Source organism: Alexandromys fortis, unplaced genomic scaffold (genome assembly GCF_014885135.2).
Source record: "Alexandromys fortis isolate MF-2015 unplaced genomic scaffold, M_Fortis_MF-2015_v1.1 scaffold_176, whole genome shotgun sequence".
Lineage (NCBI taxonomy): Eukaryota > Metazoa > Chordata > Mammalia > Rodentia > Cricetidae > Alexandromys > Alexandromys fortis.
The window spans coordinates 1,857,920-1,876,095 of record NW_026068070.1 but is presented as its reverse complement, the minus strand read 5'-3'; the positions used below and the strand labels follow the sequence as shown (position 1 = coordinate 1,876,095).

Sequence of the window (18,176 nt, the reverse complement as noted above, 5' to 3'; positions counted from 1 at the left end):
TTACCAGCGCTCCATCTCACACATCCAACAGATGATATGATCAAAAGCTCACACTTCATGAAAAGAAGAAGAGAGGAATTCTAAGTCTAATTCCAAGAGAAAGCCCAAGGACAGTATGAGAAGGTAGAGTCTTCCAACCAGTCATGTTCACAAATGCCCAGAACAGGGTGAGAGAATGTAGCAACCCCTCTTGTTCACAGTTTCATTGTGCATGGTGCCAGCTACGGGTGGTCAACCGGGGTCCAAAGTATTAGACGGGAAAACCTAGAAATAAACAGTTTGTTTACGTTTTCCGCTGTGCACTGTTGTAAGCAACGTGGTAAGATCTCTTCCGCCTTGACTCCATCCCACCATTTGTGAGTATTAATCGTGCCTTAGCTTTGTTTTCACACTGTAGATACTCCCCACCCATTAGTCACGGATAGCATCTCAGCTCTCAGAGCAGCAGTCCCCAGCATCACAGTATTCATCCGCTAGCACTGTGTCAAGAGCGTCCGTCCGTATCACCCATTTCCATCTCATTATATAGACTATACAGTCTATAGTCATCGCAGAAGGAGGAGCATACAAAGATATTATGTGAGTGACCTCATTCACATAGTTTTTACTCTAAGACGTTATTCTATGAGGAGTCATTGTTAAGTCCTTGTTGTGCAAAATTATAAATACTATTTCTATAGGTTAAGTAGGCATAGAAAAAAAATATATACTGGGCTTAGAGTGACCTGAGGCTTTAAGTAATCCGTGTGGGTCTTAGGAGATATCCCCTGAGAATACGGAGAAACTATAATGATTCACTATACCTGAATGGTGACTTTGGATGTTGCTATCTGCTTTTCTTTCGAAAGAAAAAGTTTAAGCCATACCAAGTCATCTTCTCCAGATTCTACCAGGGAAAGCCGAGAAGAAGAGGCATTTAGTGCCGCAGAAGCAGCATTACAACTTGTGACATCGGGGGCGGTTAATTTCCAGCTTCTAGTTTGAGTGGGTTGTAAAGGAAGTAGCTTTTGTGAGAAGAAGAAGAATTTACATCCACTGAGAGCTGCCTATGGGCAGCTGCAAAGTCACAAGTACACAAGTGTCTGGTTGGGTGCACAGCGCCTTCTTCGTTGCCTGGTGCTGGTCCTTCTGGATCAGAAGACTCCACGTCTGTAGTCAACTTACCATGGGGTGAGGATACTGGGGAGGGAGTGCAGAAAGCTGCCGGTGGCAAAACGCGACTCTGCTCCACGTGGGGCACTGTGTTCAATTCATTAGAATAAGTGACATTCGGGCACTCTGTTGCAACCTCCCACATTCCGCATGCTCTCTTGCTGCTTTCGGTGCTCCTCATTTGGTGGCATTCAAGTGCTGTGCAGCCAAGCCCAGGATGGTTGCCTATGCACTGCAAACATACAGAGTATTTCTTGTCAATGTTCCCAAAGGGATGCAGTGTAGTAACTATTTACATACCATTTACATTTAAATCATCTCCAGCTGATTTGAAGTGTATGCAAATAGTATGCCATTTAAAATTAGGCAGATTTGGGTATCCATGGGGGACCTAGAAGCAATACCTCAAGGATACCGAGGTATAACTATAGTGGACTTCTGTGTTCCATTCCTTGGAACACATCCTCAGCCCCAGACATTCCTGAGCACTCAGCTCATATCTACCTATTAGGATGCCAGATGTTTGGATCCAACCCCAGAGTCTGCCTTGGACCGCATTTTAATGATTTGTGGTGAATAAAGTAAACGTTTTAAAACCAGGTTTTATGAAGCAGGGACCCAGTTAAGTATGATGGATTCGGGGCAAAGCCAAGAGAGAGCTGAATGTTAATGAGGGTACCCTTGGCTATATAGGACAAGGGTCAGCATCTAACATTCATACTTAAATCCAAAGCCCTGCTTTAGAAGTGAACTGTTGAAGTACCATCCTTAACTAAGACCCGAATAAGGATGGCATCAGTAGACAAGGGAAGTGGAAGGGGAAATCTCAGGAAGCCTCAACCTTAGACAAAGAGCTACAGGCAACTAAGGAATTCTGAAAATGGGCGATAAGAGTCTTTCCAGGGAAGAGCAAACCAACTGATTATCCATAACCAAATGGTCAGCCCTGAAAACATGCATATAAGTAACATGATAGGTACTGAGCACATTGCATTCATAGATTTAGGAACAAACACACACACATACACACATAGTTGACTTTTTAAGCTAGACATTTGGAAGAGCAAGGAAGGATACATAAGAGAAATTGGAGGAAGCAAAGGGAAAGAGAGAAATGATGTAATCATATTTTAATTTTTAAAAAAAAATCATGTTCTAAGGAATATCAAGTCGCCCTGCCTTCCTTGCAGGACCTTTCTAGGCGGAAGTAGAATGATTGAGCTCTTAGGCAGTTCTGAATCTTTGTGCCTCTGTGATCATATTATGGGTCTAAGACACAGGAGTAAATGAACTTTTCTTATCCTTGAAGCCCATAGAAAGACAAGAAAACTACCATCTTAATTTTACATAGTTTGTTTTTTATACATTATGTATATAACTGTATTGTATCTCTGTGCACCGCTTCCATGTCTGGTGCTTGTGGAGGTCAGAAGAGGGCACCTAATGTCTTAGAACTAGAGTTCCAAAGAGTTGTGAGCTGCCATGTAGGAGGTACAAGGAACTGAGCCTATGTCTTCTGGAAAAGCAGCCCATGTTCATAATTGTTGAGCCCTCTTTCCAGCTCTATAATAAAAAGGCTAGTATAGAGGAGAATCCAGTTGGGGAAAGAAAACTTTAGTGATTTTGTTATTGTTTTCTGTCTTATCTTGTTAGGAATCAGCAATAAGGTAAGACGGTGTTGAGGCAATATTTTAATGAACCTCCTTTATTCTTCTTCCGTAGGGCAACCCTTACATGTGCAATAACGAGTGTGACGCAAGTACCCCTGAACTGGCACACCCTCCTGAGCTCATGTTTGATTTTGAAGGACGACATCCCTCTACATTTTGGCAGTCTGCTACTTGGAAGGAATACCCCAAACCTCTCCAGGTTAACATCACGCTGTCTTGGAGCAAAACCATTGAGCTCACAGACAACATAGTTATTACCTTCGAATCGGGGCGTCCAGACCAAATGATCCTGGAGAAATCTCTCGATTATGGGCGAACATGGCAGCCCTATCAGTATTACGCCACAGACTGCCTCGATGCTTTTCACATGGACCCGAAGTCCGTGAAGGATTTGTCCCAGCAGTCCGTGTTAGAGATCATTTGCACAGAGGAGTACTCCACCGGGTACTCCACAAACAGCAAAATTATTCATTTCGAGATCAAAGACAGGTTTGCGTTTTTCGCTGGACCTCGGCTGCGAAATATGGCCTCCCTCTATGGACAGCTGGATACAACCAAGAAACTCAGAGATTTCTTCACAGTCACGGACCTGAGGATCAGGCTCTTGAGACCCGCCGTTGGGGAAATATTTGTAGATGAGCTGCATTTGGCACGTTACTTTTATGCCATCTCAGACATAAAGGTGCGAGGAAGGTAAGAGAACCCCTGCCCATCTTGAATGGAAATAACTGTGTGTCCAAAAAAAAAATATGTCCAGGATTGATGACATTAGTCAATTTTTATTTCTTTATTTTCTGAGGGCCACCAATACGCAAGGAGGTTCTAAAGCAGTCTGAAACCTTTTGGCTCAGCAATGATATACAAACCCACACTGGCTATCACTCTTCAAGAGTCTTTAGAATTCAAACAAAAGAAAACATAAGTATCTTACCTGAAGCTCAATATTCCCTGGTAAGGTGAGGCTAAAGCCAACATAGTGAGGCTGCTTGCTCTGTTAGAGGGGAAGGGAGAAATAAGGATCTGTCTTTTATTTCCCAATGCAAGCAAGAATCACCCTGCAATGATCCCTTACACCGTCAGAACAAAAAGCACCTGAGACGTAAAATGCATTTCTTCAAGAGTGGTAAGCTTCCTCTTTTAGAGGTCTTGAACCCTTTGTATGAAACAATATTCCACATGTAAAATATGGGTTGGGGACTCTTCACTTGGTAGGCCAAGGGCAGATGGACAAGAGTTGTAACATCAGTGGTGATGATCAGGGATACCTTGTTTTAATAGTATACCAAACTACAATTGATTATAAAGAATTTTGAAGATGTATGAGTGAAAACTCCGGTAATGAGAACAAAAACTACGAACACGAGAGACTTTTATTCATCCAGGCATGGTGAGAGTAGAAGCATGAGATAGTGGGCAGGAAGAAAAAGAAAATATAAAGAGATAAACATTTTTATATCTGAGAATATATGAGGATACCTGTATAAAGTGTATAATGGTAAATTTGGCATATTGATCTTGATAAGCATAGATTTAGACAGATAAATCAGGATTCACTCAATAGGCTGGCTTTCAGATTCCTTTGAGTCTGCCCAATCCTCAGAAATTGGAGGTGCTGGAACTCTGGCCCTTCAGAGAGTTGTCTGTCACATATGAGTAAAAAGGTGTTTGCAGCTATGAGGATGGGGGTCATAGTGAGAGTAAGAAAGGCCGTAAAGCTTTCCGGCTTACGGTGGCATCTAAGGTTTCGGGATGTTCACAATGGAAAGACAGCATGAAATTGCAGCTATATCCTCTGCTTCCTCTTGTGTTCCTCATGACCAGTAAAGAATCTTTAGCTACAGACCTTATTGTCAACTTCTAACCAAGGTCTTAGTGACAGATGCTGACAACATCTTGCCAGCAAATTAGTATTTTTGAGGGATTTGTGCTCTAGTATATGGATAGCCACACTGATCTTGGGAGCCCTAGTGTTTTAAGAAGTGTTTACAGATTAGCAGGAGTCTATGAATGGGCAGTAGGAAGTTGTCTTATCAGACTTGAGCATGGGTACCAAAATGACCCATTATGTTAAGGAACATCTTAGTAAAAGACTTTAAGTTTAAAATGTTATCTTATCCAATCTCAAGTGCATGTATTATATGAAAATATTTGATATTTTTAACAACAGCATACCAACATCAAATGACAAATATTCAATATGGCTGAAAGAATAAAACTCTAAATGAATAGCCTGAGATTTGTGTGGTTTGGTAACACTGAATTCAGGTAGGTCAGTTTCTGGCAGTTTCAGTACTCCTTAACCTGAACTTGAGTTTCTGTAGACCACTGCACCCCAAAAACTGTGATCTCGCTCTGTCAGAAAGGCAACCTTTTGGAGGGTTTCAGTTATGAAATATCCACTGCTGGAGATTAGTTTTGCTATGGGAAATTCATTTCTCTCCTCTCTGATTCTTTGAAAGAAAGTATAAACCACATTTTCGAGCTAAGGAGAGCTGTATGCATGCTCCATTGGAGTTAGACAGGCCCTCTCCTAAAGATGGCCTGCCAAGAACATCTAATCCCTATGGACCTCTCACCTTACTGCTAAACCTCACCTTGGCAATGACCTCCGGCTGCTTGTCATTGGCTCCGAGGAGTTAGCAGGACCCAGATTCCACCAAACCTCTTGAGTCTCACCTCCCCTGTCATTCCAGTTCACCAGTCAGCTGCAAGCTAGCAAGAAGCAGCTGGGCAAAAGCAAAAGGGCCAGTGGAGGTGAGGTAAGCCCATACGGTGCTGCTCCGTCACCTCCGCTATGTCCAAATTCTTCAGGGCAAACCGATGCTGGCATGTACTGCACTAGGCACCAGATGGCTGGAGTATTTTTAGTCCTGGGGGAGGGACTAAAGAAGCGGGGCCTGATGGCTCCTGTGTGTCTCTGGCTTTCAAGTTATGTAAGGAATATTTGTTCACGATGGAGCCACAAAACAGAAAGCTGAGCAACCGTGGAGCATTAGGCCTCTCAGCCTAGAAACTGATAATTTTATCCATTGAAGACTTCAGGATTCATGTCCTTGGTTGTCTTTCCTCTAAACAACAGGTCATCTATAGAAAGATTGCCTATTAGTTGATGATTTTTTTATTAGGAAGTTCTAAATTTTCCAAAACATAAGAAAGGGCATAGTTTCCTGTAGTTTGTTTTTCCATCCCCTGGTCACACAAACCTAGAATCTTATATACGTGTCTTTTTCCAGAAATAATAGTGCCATTTTTCTGTTGTCACTTCCAATACCATCCAAGCAAAATGTGGGAATTTATATAAGTCATTATATAAATTTTGTATGAAGACCAGCTATAAATATTTGCAATACCATCAACAGAAAGTATATGTTTCTATCTTGAACTATTAAACTATGAAATGGAAATAGTTGAAGATATAATGTAAATATACATATGTAGATTTTATAATGACTATTTTATTTAACCTAAAAGCAATGTTTTGACTGTCATCAGATTAACGAATCATTTAGGCCGTTGGTTTTCAATCTATGGGTTGCAATCCCCACCGGGTTTCATGTATCAGACATCCTGGATACCAGATATCTACATTATGATTCATAACAGCAGCAAAATTACAGATATGAAGTAGCAGCGAAATAATTTTATGGCTGGGGGTCACCACATCATGAGGAACTATAGTAAAGGATCGCAGCATTAGGAAGGTTGAGAACCACTAGCTTAGGCTTTTTTAACATGGGATATATATATCCAGTATCCATTGAACTGATAACAAAACCTTTAATATTATCATAAAATGCATTTCTCCTTTGCTACGTGTTTATTTTGCTTTCATTTACCGCTTGAGTATTTATCAAGATAATGGAGGAAAAAAAGAGGAAGCAATGCTATTGGCCATCTCAGTAACTCCATGGCACTTACATTGTTCAATAAACCTAATAATCTTCCTGGGCTAATTCTGACTTATGGCTGTCCTGCTTCAGTAAATCAGGGTGATTTTCTCCAGTGAATAATAGAGAAGTGCAGTGTGCCAGTACCTTAATTAAAGAGCCACTCTCTTAGTCTTGATCTCATTTTAATTTACAGGGTAATACTACAATAATATCACTAATGGAAGGTACATTAAAGGGCATCAAGTAGCATTAACTGTATTAAATTATGGTACTTGTGCTAATTAACTGCTGGAGCAAGATGGTTCTAATGGCCAAAAGTTCGTCTAGTGCATAAATAAAACGTACCCAGATGAAAGGTGAGAGGAGAAATGAAGAGTACATGTTTGTTCTGAACATTTTTTTTTTCATACAGACAGGGGGTTAAGTCCAAAAGTCATTAAATATATAATGTCCAAAAGGTTTCTTCGTTACACCGTGGGAAGGTTAGATTTTCAAGTACCATGTTTCCTTCTGAGCTTTCTTTCCACAATTAAATTAATTAAAACCCGAATGCTTGTCAGATGCAGCGCTTTTATCAGAATATAAACTAAACATTCCTTGTTGTGTCTTTGAGGTAAGACTGAGGAAGTAGTGTGATTTATTATAATAGGGTTTTAAGTCTGAAAGATAAATGAGCATTTGGTAATAAGCCCATTTGTTTCCGAGATGTATTATCAGCAATGTATCAAACTATGGCTTTAGACATTGGATAATAGAATTTCTCCTCTAACAACATAAGCACGAAGGTAGAATTGAAAGAAATATTCAGATCTGATCAACATCTCAATTGCTTGTCTTTTACAATACATTCTTAAAGGTAATTCATACCTTTTCAATGGTGTTTATTCATTTCTTATCCCATGCAGTGCCTACTCGGCTTCCTTTATAGGTTGGCTGTCAAAATAACAAATAGCCTATAGTTTAGCGTATTCATAGCTTAGCTTTCCAAAATTTTCACTGAGGCAAGTGCAAAGACGTTAGATAGAAAATTCCAAAAATAACTAATTAATAAGTTTTAAGTGGATTTTGGTACAGAATATGGTTATAATTATATTTACTATGGGTTATAATTGTTAGACGCTTGCTGTGACATATTTTTAATTTAAATTTTATAGTTATGTAAACATAAGATACAAACATACTATGTATGAGACTCGGTACTCTCTTCGTTTTTAGACACCCCTTGGGAGTTTTGAACTATAATCATGCCCCAATTACAGAAATCAACTGAAATTTATTTATTTGTTTATTTACTTATTTATCTTTCCTCATTCTGTTGCTTTCCCCTAAGAAAAGAGTCTGAGGACACTTGCACAGAAGCTGTATTTCAGCATCCTTTCTTGAGCATTCTTAACTGTCCAATCCAGTCTCCTTTTACAGAATGCAAGGCCAAACAGGCCAGTGACAAAGCTACTTCCCCAGGGTGTTATAGAGAGAAAGGTTCCCTACATTCTCTCTCTCAGGAGTAAACTTTACATCCATATAACCTGACTGTTTGAATGTTACCACCTTGGGTTTCATTTTTAGTAACTGGGACAAGGTCAAGAAGTTGGTACCCAAGTAAGTAATCTTAAGTAAGCAAGAACATTTGTGTGTGGAGTGCAGCATTGGTTGCTTCTCCCGAGAACCTGGGGTTTGATTCCCAGCACCTACAAAACAGCTCACAACCATCTACAATTCTTCTTCCAGGAGATCCCCGTCCTCTCTTCTGACCACTATGGGCACCAGGCACTCATATGATGCACAGACATCCATGCAGCCAAACACCCATTTATGAAGAACGCCTGTGAAACTTTCAAAGTACATAGACAACTTTGAGTTTCAAAAGCATTTGGAAAACATAGTGTCATGCTAAACTGATTTGTGTGGGTACTCTGTCATTCTTAGCCCTAACTAAAATAAATTTGCCAAAGTCTTGAGGTTTCACTTTTCATGTAGAAAGCATGTGTGATTTTGTCTCTCATCCTCAGTTAGTCCTAATTATTGAAGTTGGGCTTTGCGGCCACTTAGCAGATTCTGCTTTTACAGCGTCTTCCTGGTACTCTGTTATCAATTCACGTTTCTCTGTCATCACGGAGCAGATTCTGGCTTTAGCAGTGGACATTCAGCAATGGCAGAAGGCGTAGTCCCTACTTTCAAAGAGCTCATGACCTGAAAGGGCATAGACAAGGGCTCTGATTATTTGCATCTTTTTTATCTTCTTTTAAATCTCTTTCTTTATTACAACAAGTTTGAAATTGGGTAGCTTTAAAAGAAAACAGACTTACTTATATTTCAGTTAGGGGAGTTCATAGAGCTGCATATGGTGACCTCCTTCTTATGGGCATGGTCCCAAGACAGCCTAGGAAAATGCGTGGCACGAAACATGGGGAGTGCTTCTGGTCTTGCTAGTCTGTAAAGTCACCAGTATTCAATTGAGGGCGTTCTCCCTGATCCCCTTATCTAAATCCTAACCACTTCCAAAGCCTCATCTCTAAAAGCCATCATTAAGTTGTTTCTAGCCTCTTAATACTCCGTAGTGGGGTAAATTTTAGTACACGAAGTCCCAGGAGATACAATCAAGCCATACCTCATCCATACCACTGTATGAATTCTTATGTGATAAAAGAACTACTAACTTAATGAGATGAGACTAGTAAAATGTTTGATAAGATCTGACATTCGTACGGTATCTTGAAACGTGTGGTGTAGTGTGCCAGGGAGCCAAGGCAAAATGGAATTCTAGGCAGACAAATTACACACGAAACAGTACAGCCTGCTAAGGAATTCCAAAGGAGAAACAAAGTGTAGAATCCTGAGAGATTACTTCCCCCCATCTTCTCCCAGTGGACCATCATCCCCTTTAAGAAGCGCTAAAGGATTCCTACGAAACCGCCTTTTGCAGTTGCTCATGTTATAATCCATCTAAATTTATAAATGTTCACATGTGCGTTGAAAGCAGAGGAGAAACATTTTAAGACAGTAGTAGAAAATATTCCATTGTGTGAACACTGAAAGTGCTAACATTTCTTAACTTAGGAACAATTATGACCCCCAGTTCAAGTTGAGAGTCAGGAAAAGCTCTTCAAATCCTAGGAAGTCAGCACAGGGTGATGGGTTGAGATTCTCTTGTAGTGGCAACAGGGCCTGAGAACCAATTAAAATCTGAGCACGGACTGAGGGAACGATTCCTTAGTCAGCTGAAGGGATAGCAGGGTTGGTGGAGCATGTCTTTAACATGGGGGATAAATGCAGAAGCAGGGTGTTGGGCAATTGGTGCATAAGCTAGGTATTTGTGTTGTGCCATTCCCTGTGTAAAAGCAGGAATCCAAGTGGAGATTCCAGTTCAGACTCCAAAATGGGCACTCTACAGTTTCATAGAGGTTTGAATCTTTAAAATTCTCACACTATATAGAGTTGGTAAAACTTGTGCAAAGGATCACACACACACACACACACACACACACACACAAAGATATATATATATATATAAAGGGATCATTTAAAAGCCATTCTTGGAAGGTACTCTCCCAAGAAAATTGAGATATAATTTGAGAAAATCAAGCTAAAGGCAAATGGGCTGGTCCTCATCAATATGTAAGCAACCCCTTTAGCATTTGTATAACCTTCAGCTTCTAGGATTCTTGTTGATTGTTTTCCTTCCATTGATCCTCGCAAGAGGCTCATAAGACGGACAGATTTAAATCGTTTTCCAGGTGAGAAGACTGAGGACCAGAGATGTGTCAGGACTTCTTTTATCTGACATCACTCACATTGTCAAGTGTCAAGTCAACCTCCTGACTTTGTGATGGTCTGTAGCCCAAGCTTTTGCAGCTTGATAGACACAGGAGACTCGGAAAACCCTGCAAAGGATCTCTCTGTAAACATCGCAGCAAACTCTTAGATCTTACATCCCTGCCATTCATGATGTGTCCATGAGTCACGGGCTCTGTGAGGTTTTCTGCTTGCTCTTCCAGCACACCGTCTGTCTGTTCTCTGCTTATTCGCTCTCTCATTTCTTACTTTTACTTTGATCAACTTTTGTGACTGTGCTCAATTACTTTACCGTATGAGATATAGGGACTTTACAGCCAAAGTCATATTATGATGATATTGTGCCATTTCCTAAGAGTAAGAAACGAATTGAATTTTCTGAATATTACCTCCAACATTTCTCTGAAAATCTAAATACCTGACACTGCATTTCATTAGAATAAGTCATCAAAACTACAGCAGTAACTGATACTACTGATAAACTGGGCAATGGTGAGTCATGCTAGCCTTTGTAAGGGAACTCATCCTTTACACGGGGACCTCTGGCTTTCTTTGTGACACAGTCTATCAGTGCCCATGCTGTCTTCTAATGCATGTCCTATTTTGTAACATGAAATTTCATACATTTGTAATAAGGGATCCTATCACACAAGTCTTTTCTTCAAACTAAATGAATTTTTAACCACTCCTTTCTCAAACATTTCATTTGGTCCTATTTTAAAAGGAGAATAAAGTCCAATAACTAAAATTATTCCAAGTAAAGATCTGATGACCACAAAATAACAATAAAGATCAGTGCTGAACTTGGCTATGCCTTAGGCAGCAGGAACACTGGGGATAAAGTTGGTTATGCACACTCAATTCAGGAGACACCTGTGGCCATTCTGATTTCAAGCTTATTCTTTTTTAAATCTTTGAAAAGTTTTAACTATAAAGAGAATCTGTATGTAAGTGTCTCATTTTTCTTTAAGTGTTCTGGCCTTAAAAGTGGAAAATGTATCTAGCAATGCCTTCTTTTAAACTATAAACCTTGTTAACCTACAGGAGCACAACCCGTGTTCAAACGTGTCTCTTTGTTAATTCTCAAGTGCTTATGTTTTCTGTTTTGTTTGTTTTAAAGACAGCAGATTATTAAAGATGTCTTTCTTTAAAAGAAGCATAAAGATATTTGAAGAAAATACCACATAATGAAGAAGGAAGAGAATTTCCCACCTCACTTGACTTAGTGTTTGCATGCAATGATGCAGCCCCATGGGCAGTGCTAAACAATGGACTGGGATGGGCTTAGCACTCCCATTTAATATGTGGAGCCATGTTCTGTATCCTAATTCCTAATTGACTGGTTGTCATTTCCTCCAAAAGTTTTGGAGGGGGGGTGGTTAGAAGCATTTCCAGATGCATTCAGAAACATTGGTCACGATCTAATCTTTACTATTAGAGTTTTGTAGATCTATAGGCAATACCTCAGTGAAAAAGGCCTTTCCCGTATAGTATAGTGAGGACGATAGGTATAATTGGTTTGCTCTGAAAAAGAAATCAATTTGTTCTTAGCACTATTTAAGCACATAGGTAAGTGCACATGCACACACACACACATGCATACACACAATGTATTACACTAGGTGAAAGGCTAGCTTTAATATGAACTTTAATCAACCTTTTTGCATTTTATTTTTACCTTGCAAAAGTACCAGATACCTTTTTAAAATATTAAGAAATTATGAGCCAAACAGGAATAGATAAGAAGGATTATTTTTTGTTTTGGTTTTGCTCAGCATAGATGTAAAATATGAACTACCAAGTGGTCCAATCTGGTGCATTCTGAGATAAATAGAGATGCTAAAGGCTTTTGATTTCGCTGCATGTGAGCTCCTCACACGCTATAGCAGGAAGTTAAAAATGTGCATTGAAAGGAAATTGAGATTAATTAGCAATTAATACAGATCGTCATTTGCTCTGGGTGGTATTTTTAAACTCACAGGCTTATTTTAGTTAAACACAAAAACTTGAGCCCAGGAAGGCAAAGCTAAGGGGTATCACCTTGTCCAGGAAACACGTTGCTCTTCTATTTGCTTTTACTCGTTTGAGGCTACCAGAATACCAGAGAAGCAACGCTGTTACAACATATTGGTGCCATCCGTGTGTAATTATAGATCCTTCAGGGCTGCTGGGAACAGGGAACAGATGGGGGGAGAGGGTGGGCCAAGAAAGGACGGGAGGGGGAGTCTAAGAGGTCAGATTTGGCGGGTTAGGGAGAGACAGCATAATGAACCCCTGGACGGGATTTATATAGGGGGTGTGTGTGCCAAATGGGGAGTCATAACACCACAAAAAATCATTTATTTTAGAACGGAAAGAAATCACAGAAATAATTTCATCTAACTCCCTTTTCAGACTGAAGCAGAATATAGTTGAGTGAATTGGCCTAGAATAATAGTGTTGGGTAACTAGAATCTAGACCCAAATGGACTTGTGATCTACTAGTTGAGCTGTGCCTAGAACTATTAGATATGTCTCTACACGTACTAGAAACTTGGGAGATGAGTATTAAAGGCCTGAGTGAAATTTTAGAACATTCCTCTGCATGACACATACATAAATAATCACTTGGCACATTGATCCTCTGCCCTTGGCATTCAGTGACCACCATTGCATATTTCACACATAACGAGACATGAAAGGAGAAAAACACTTTTTGCAATGCTGTCTCACCCAACTCCACCAGTCATATAAAGCTTCAGATTTCAATCCACTGTCCAAATTTAAGGAATATAGTTTAATTACCTTGAGTTTCAATGTAAATGTTACACACGTGAACTCAAATGCATTACAACGCACCTATATGCATGCACGCACAATATACATACATACAAAAGAGAATAACTTGACTTTGGATTAAGAAGCAAAAAAGTAACCCATTACATTGAGTTTACCTAAAATGATATTATAAACTATGTGAGAACATAAAACTTGTAGGATTACAAAGCAGTAACGTGCCCTTTAGCTGGGACTCAGATTCTGTGGCAACTCATCCCAGAACTGTAATATGGAAAATAGCATCTTCCCCATGTCCCTTTGATGGATTTTCTTTAACTGTAAATGTAAAATAAAACAGATATAAACATATTCTGTGCTTGCTAGTGTGTGGCAATGTGCCATTTCCTACAGAGAAAGATGAATGGCTACTGTTCCTGTCTTCAAGATGCTACCCTCTGCATGGACTGATAGATACTTCAACAGGAAAATTATAAAACAACATAGCCTGGTCCATGATGGGGTTTCTGTGGCAGTGGTGAACAGGATGAGGGGTACCAGCCCATACCTCTGGGAAGAGAGACTCTGGCCAAAAGACAAGATGTTCTGATGTTCTCAACGCAGTCAAGGTTATCACCGTAAACTACCGTGGTAGCAAGGTGAAGTTATATGAAATTACCATGGCGAATAAAGAAAAAGAATTAGTATTATATATCGATTAAGAATACCTTTGTCCTGTTTTAGTGCCAGTTAAATACGCAAACTTCAACACATCTTTCTTCCCATTTCCCTAATATAAACATATCCAAAAACGTAGTTCACTGTATGGTTGTCTCAGATATAGGGACATATTGATTAAAGTATGGATTGGCAAGCCCATATGCTGTCTAATCACCCTGAATGACAGGCTCAGTTTTCAATGGAAAGTTAATCCTGCTTTCATCACACATAAATGTTCTTTATGGAAAACAAGTGTCCTGAAGAAGCGGAAGTGTCCCTTTCAGATTACATGTTGTGTCTTTGTTTAGAATCAATGAGTTTCAAATAAGCCTTTTCCTACAAACAACAGCAGAGGCCAAGATTCCTATATTGTTTTACTTCCAAAGTAAGATGCCAAAGGACTTACATGCCACAGGAGAGTTTTTGACACAAGCTAAATAAGAAAATGTCACACAGTGTCTGATATTTGTTGACCAGCTCTGGTTCTAATGAAAAGACTGCAGTGGGTGACCTTTTGCTAGCTTGACCCTCTACTCACTGCTAGATAGAAGGTAGAAAATCACAGAACTTAGGTTTTGTCTTAATATCTTAGTCCCCTGAGTTGTAAGATGGATAAAGATTTCCAAAATTGTTAATATAAGTGGAATGGAAATATATAAATGCATACTTTATCTTACCATAATGCACATGGATTCAGCCAGAATGTACTATCATCGCTTTGAAAGAAGCTGTGGTTTGTTTTAAAAATTATTGCTTCCACTTGTCTCACAACACATTATCTTTATCTCAACCTGATGATTTATTTCACCGCTATCTCCACCTTTCTTTCATGATGGGCTCAGCTTAAAACTGTGCTAATCTATAATAATCCATATTCTATTGACTCTTCATTAATACCTTCTTATGTACCTTCAGGTTAATCACTCCTGACTTTGTAGGTTACTCAATCTATGAAAATTCCTGCTAAATTAAAATTTGCAGGTACAGAGAACTCAGCGGTCATTTGTACTTTGGCTCCTGGAGTCCTCCTGAGTGGATACAGTTAAGTCTTATCCCATTTCTTCTGGGTCACAGGCATGCATTTTCCCTCACCAGTGATGGATGGGTTTCTTTGACATTTTGCATGGATGGCTCTTGAGAATGAAAATCATACTTATAAAAGATTCATTGGTTCATTCTACAGTCCTTACATTGTCACCTTGACTCACAGTGACAGTATCATGATATGCATTGACCCTGATGGGCCTTTCAAAGGAGGGGGAAATGTCTCAGGGTCCCTCTAAGAGATAAGACGAGTACGGGACTGCCTTTTCACAGGATGCAATAGCCAAGGCAATTTTTAGTTCTCTTTCTCCCTTGGCTTTAGCGAAGATTCTTGTAAAAGGCAGCCAAAGCCAGTGTCTGCGTGAGATTCAGAGGTTCCTCACTAGCTTGAGAAGCACATCCAGGAGAGAGGGAAACCCATGAAGTCTGAGAGAACTGCAGCAGCGTTGGAGCAGGTGACAAGGCATAATTATGTGAGCTCATTAAAGTGTACAATTGATGAGATTAAAAAGGAATAATGCTGTTGATAAATGTGACATTCAAAACCCAATTAAAATAAGTCATTCTTTTAAATCCCCTTTTCGTTAGCAGTCTTATTTCATATCCATTTCCTGTAGAGGAGAGCCCATTTTACAGGTGCAGTAGAGTGCTTACAGACAAGGGTTTGGGAGGGCTCGGTGCTAACTCAAGAGCATTCTGGCCATTGAAAACTAAATGCGGCTGACCTATCGGTGTCTGGGAAATGCTACCACGCCAGTGCTCGCTTCCTGGATGAATAAAGGAACGGGGTTGACTGAAGCATTAATAGAACCATAATTGCAGATGCATTACCATAATCATAAGAGGAATGTCACAGTTCAGATTTAACTACTTTGCACAAATAAAATGCTAAACTATAAAAACTGTAAAACATAGTTAGAGGAGGGCTCTGCACGTTGAGATATGTGTCTTTACACTCAACTAATTAGTTGCTACTGAATGTTTTTGCTTTGCTCGGTGGCATGTGGTACATAAATCATTGCAATATGTTAAATGCAAATGGCTGTTAATAGAGGAACCATCTGCTCTGTGCCGGAGAGTTTGTTCAAAGGAATGTGGCGAGCCTACTTTGGATAATGTTGAAGAACTCAAATATCAAATTTCTAAAATGAGCTGCCTCTGTTAACCCCAACATTACTAATACTCTCCTGGCCTTCCAAGTTCTACAAATGCATCCCCAAACAACTCCTCACAACCTGTGCTGCTGAGAGCAACCCCACAGGCTCCTTCCAAAGACAGAATACCTCACCAGCGCATCCTCACACGGCACAGACACTTGCAATGTCTTAAAACTGTGCTCGGAAATTTAGAACAACCAATAAATAATCGAGCTGTCGTCTCCAAAGCATCTCCGCTACCATGAATAACACAGGCTCTCCATCCCTGTCCCTCCTGGAAGCTACTCATTTAAAGCTGTAGATCACCAGCATGCTGCTGGCTGATGATAAATTACTATAGGTATCATCAGTGTCTGCAACCTCCACCTCCCGTAATCAACAATACTGTATTTCTCCAAAAGATCATCAGTGCAAAGGAGAGCAATGATTTCTCTCCCAACATGCTTTATTAGATGCTGTCACAGAGCATCCTAATAATGTCCATTGGACTCAAGCGGCGACACTGTAAAACATGGGAATATTAGTGATAGGACAGGAATCAAAGCCTTCGGGTTCCCAATGCCACGCTCTGCTTTGCTGCCAAAGGAAGCAACCCTCAATCCTGCCCTTTCTAATCAGCTCCTGGTCAAGGTTGCTATCCAGATATTTAAGAGCAAGATGCCATGATGATCTATTATATTAATCCCCATTGGAAGTGTACTCAAATGGTGCAATCATGAAACAGAATCTTGGCCATGAAAGAACAAGCTTGGAAATTAACTATGTGGATGAAAACCTTCAAGCACACAACTTCTCCGAAGCCAGACACAGGTATGATTCTTGGCGCACTGCTAACTTGGCTTCCTTGACCTTACTTTTTCCTCTTTCATCTCCCCACCCCTTTTTGTTCTCTCGCTTTTATAGCATCTGATTTAAGACTGTGCTTTTGGGGATTCGCCTGCGGGAGAAGAGGCTGCAGGAGAGCTCATTAGCTCAGCAGATGCTCTATCCCTGGACGAATTATACAATGAAAAGCTGCTTCTGAGGGCCACCAAAAAGGAGCCAGGGCTTTGTGGAGGTGGGCAGCCCCGCAGTGCAGTACAAGCTCTGTATTTGTTAAAAGAGGGGGTTTTGTACTAAAAACATTTCCCTTTGTTTGTTCTCATGAAAAGAGGAGCCTCCTGAAGGCTGCTAGCATTTGATGACTCCATTTCAAAATGAACACTTGTCTGTTTCCATACCGGGCTGCTTCAGTTGAAAGTTACAGAAAACCTTTCGGAGAAGGAGAGACTGGCAGCCGAATCAGACAAGCCATACCTAAAAGGCAGAGTGCGCTAGCTGTGAATTTGAGAAGCTCCAATATTGAATTGGCTTCTAACAGTGATCCTGAGCAGGGATTGAGCCCATGTTTTAGATTGCAGCCTGGAAAAAGAAAAAGAAAAAGAAACCTACATTGTCTAATTACATTCGTTTATTGAACTGTATTATCACTCTGGTTCCCACAACACCACTTTAATTCAATTTAGATTTTGTTACTTCTTCCCCTCCAAAAGTAAAACTTTAACATAGAGGCATATTTATTGTTTTTAATGTTTATGTTTGGAAACATTCACTAATTCATTTTCCCACTTAATTACAAGGAAGAGAATAATTGATTCTTAGACCCTCGGATGATATTTACCAAAGTATTTATGGAAATATAAATGGACAGTTTTTTTGATCGAAAATTATGCTTTAATTTTTTTTAAGACTAGAACAGACCACCTAGAAAGATATGAAAAGCTAAGGAAAGGCAGCTGCATTGATCAACCTTGTGTCCTCTGTAGAGGGAAGTGCACTGGGGTCAACTGTTGTCACCCAAGGATCTTGCAGGGCCTCTTTGGTCCACTCTGCTCATACTTAGTGACACACACAACCCCAACAGGGAGAAAATTTAAACATATCCCATCTGTTGGTGCTTTAATTTTTTTTTAAATACCCATTTGATGAGTTTCTTGTCTGCAAAATTGCCAGTCTGC

At 40.0% G+C, this 18,176-nt stretch overlaps 1 protein-coding gene across 2 annotated transcripts in view; it reads left to right on the top strand.

The window, feature by feature from the left end:
• The window catches only part of Ntng1 (netrin G1), a 327,790-nt gene that overhangs the window by 186,212 nt on the left and 123,402 nt on the right, over positions 1 to 18,176 (top strand). For both annotated transcript variants that reach the window (XM_050120930.1, XM_050120931.1), the window contains exon 2: positions 2,875 to 3,515. In XM_050120930.1, coding sequence (XP_049976887.1) covers positions 2,875 to 3,515 — 641 coding nt within the window. The remainder of the gene's footprint in view (positions 1 to 2,874; positions 3,516 to 18,176) is intronic.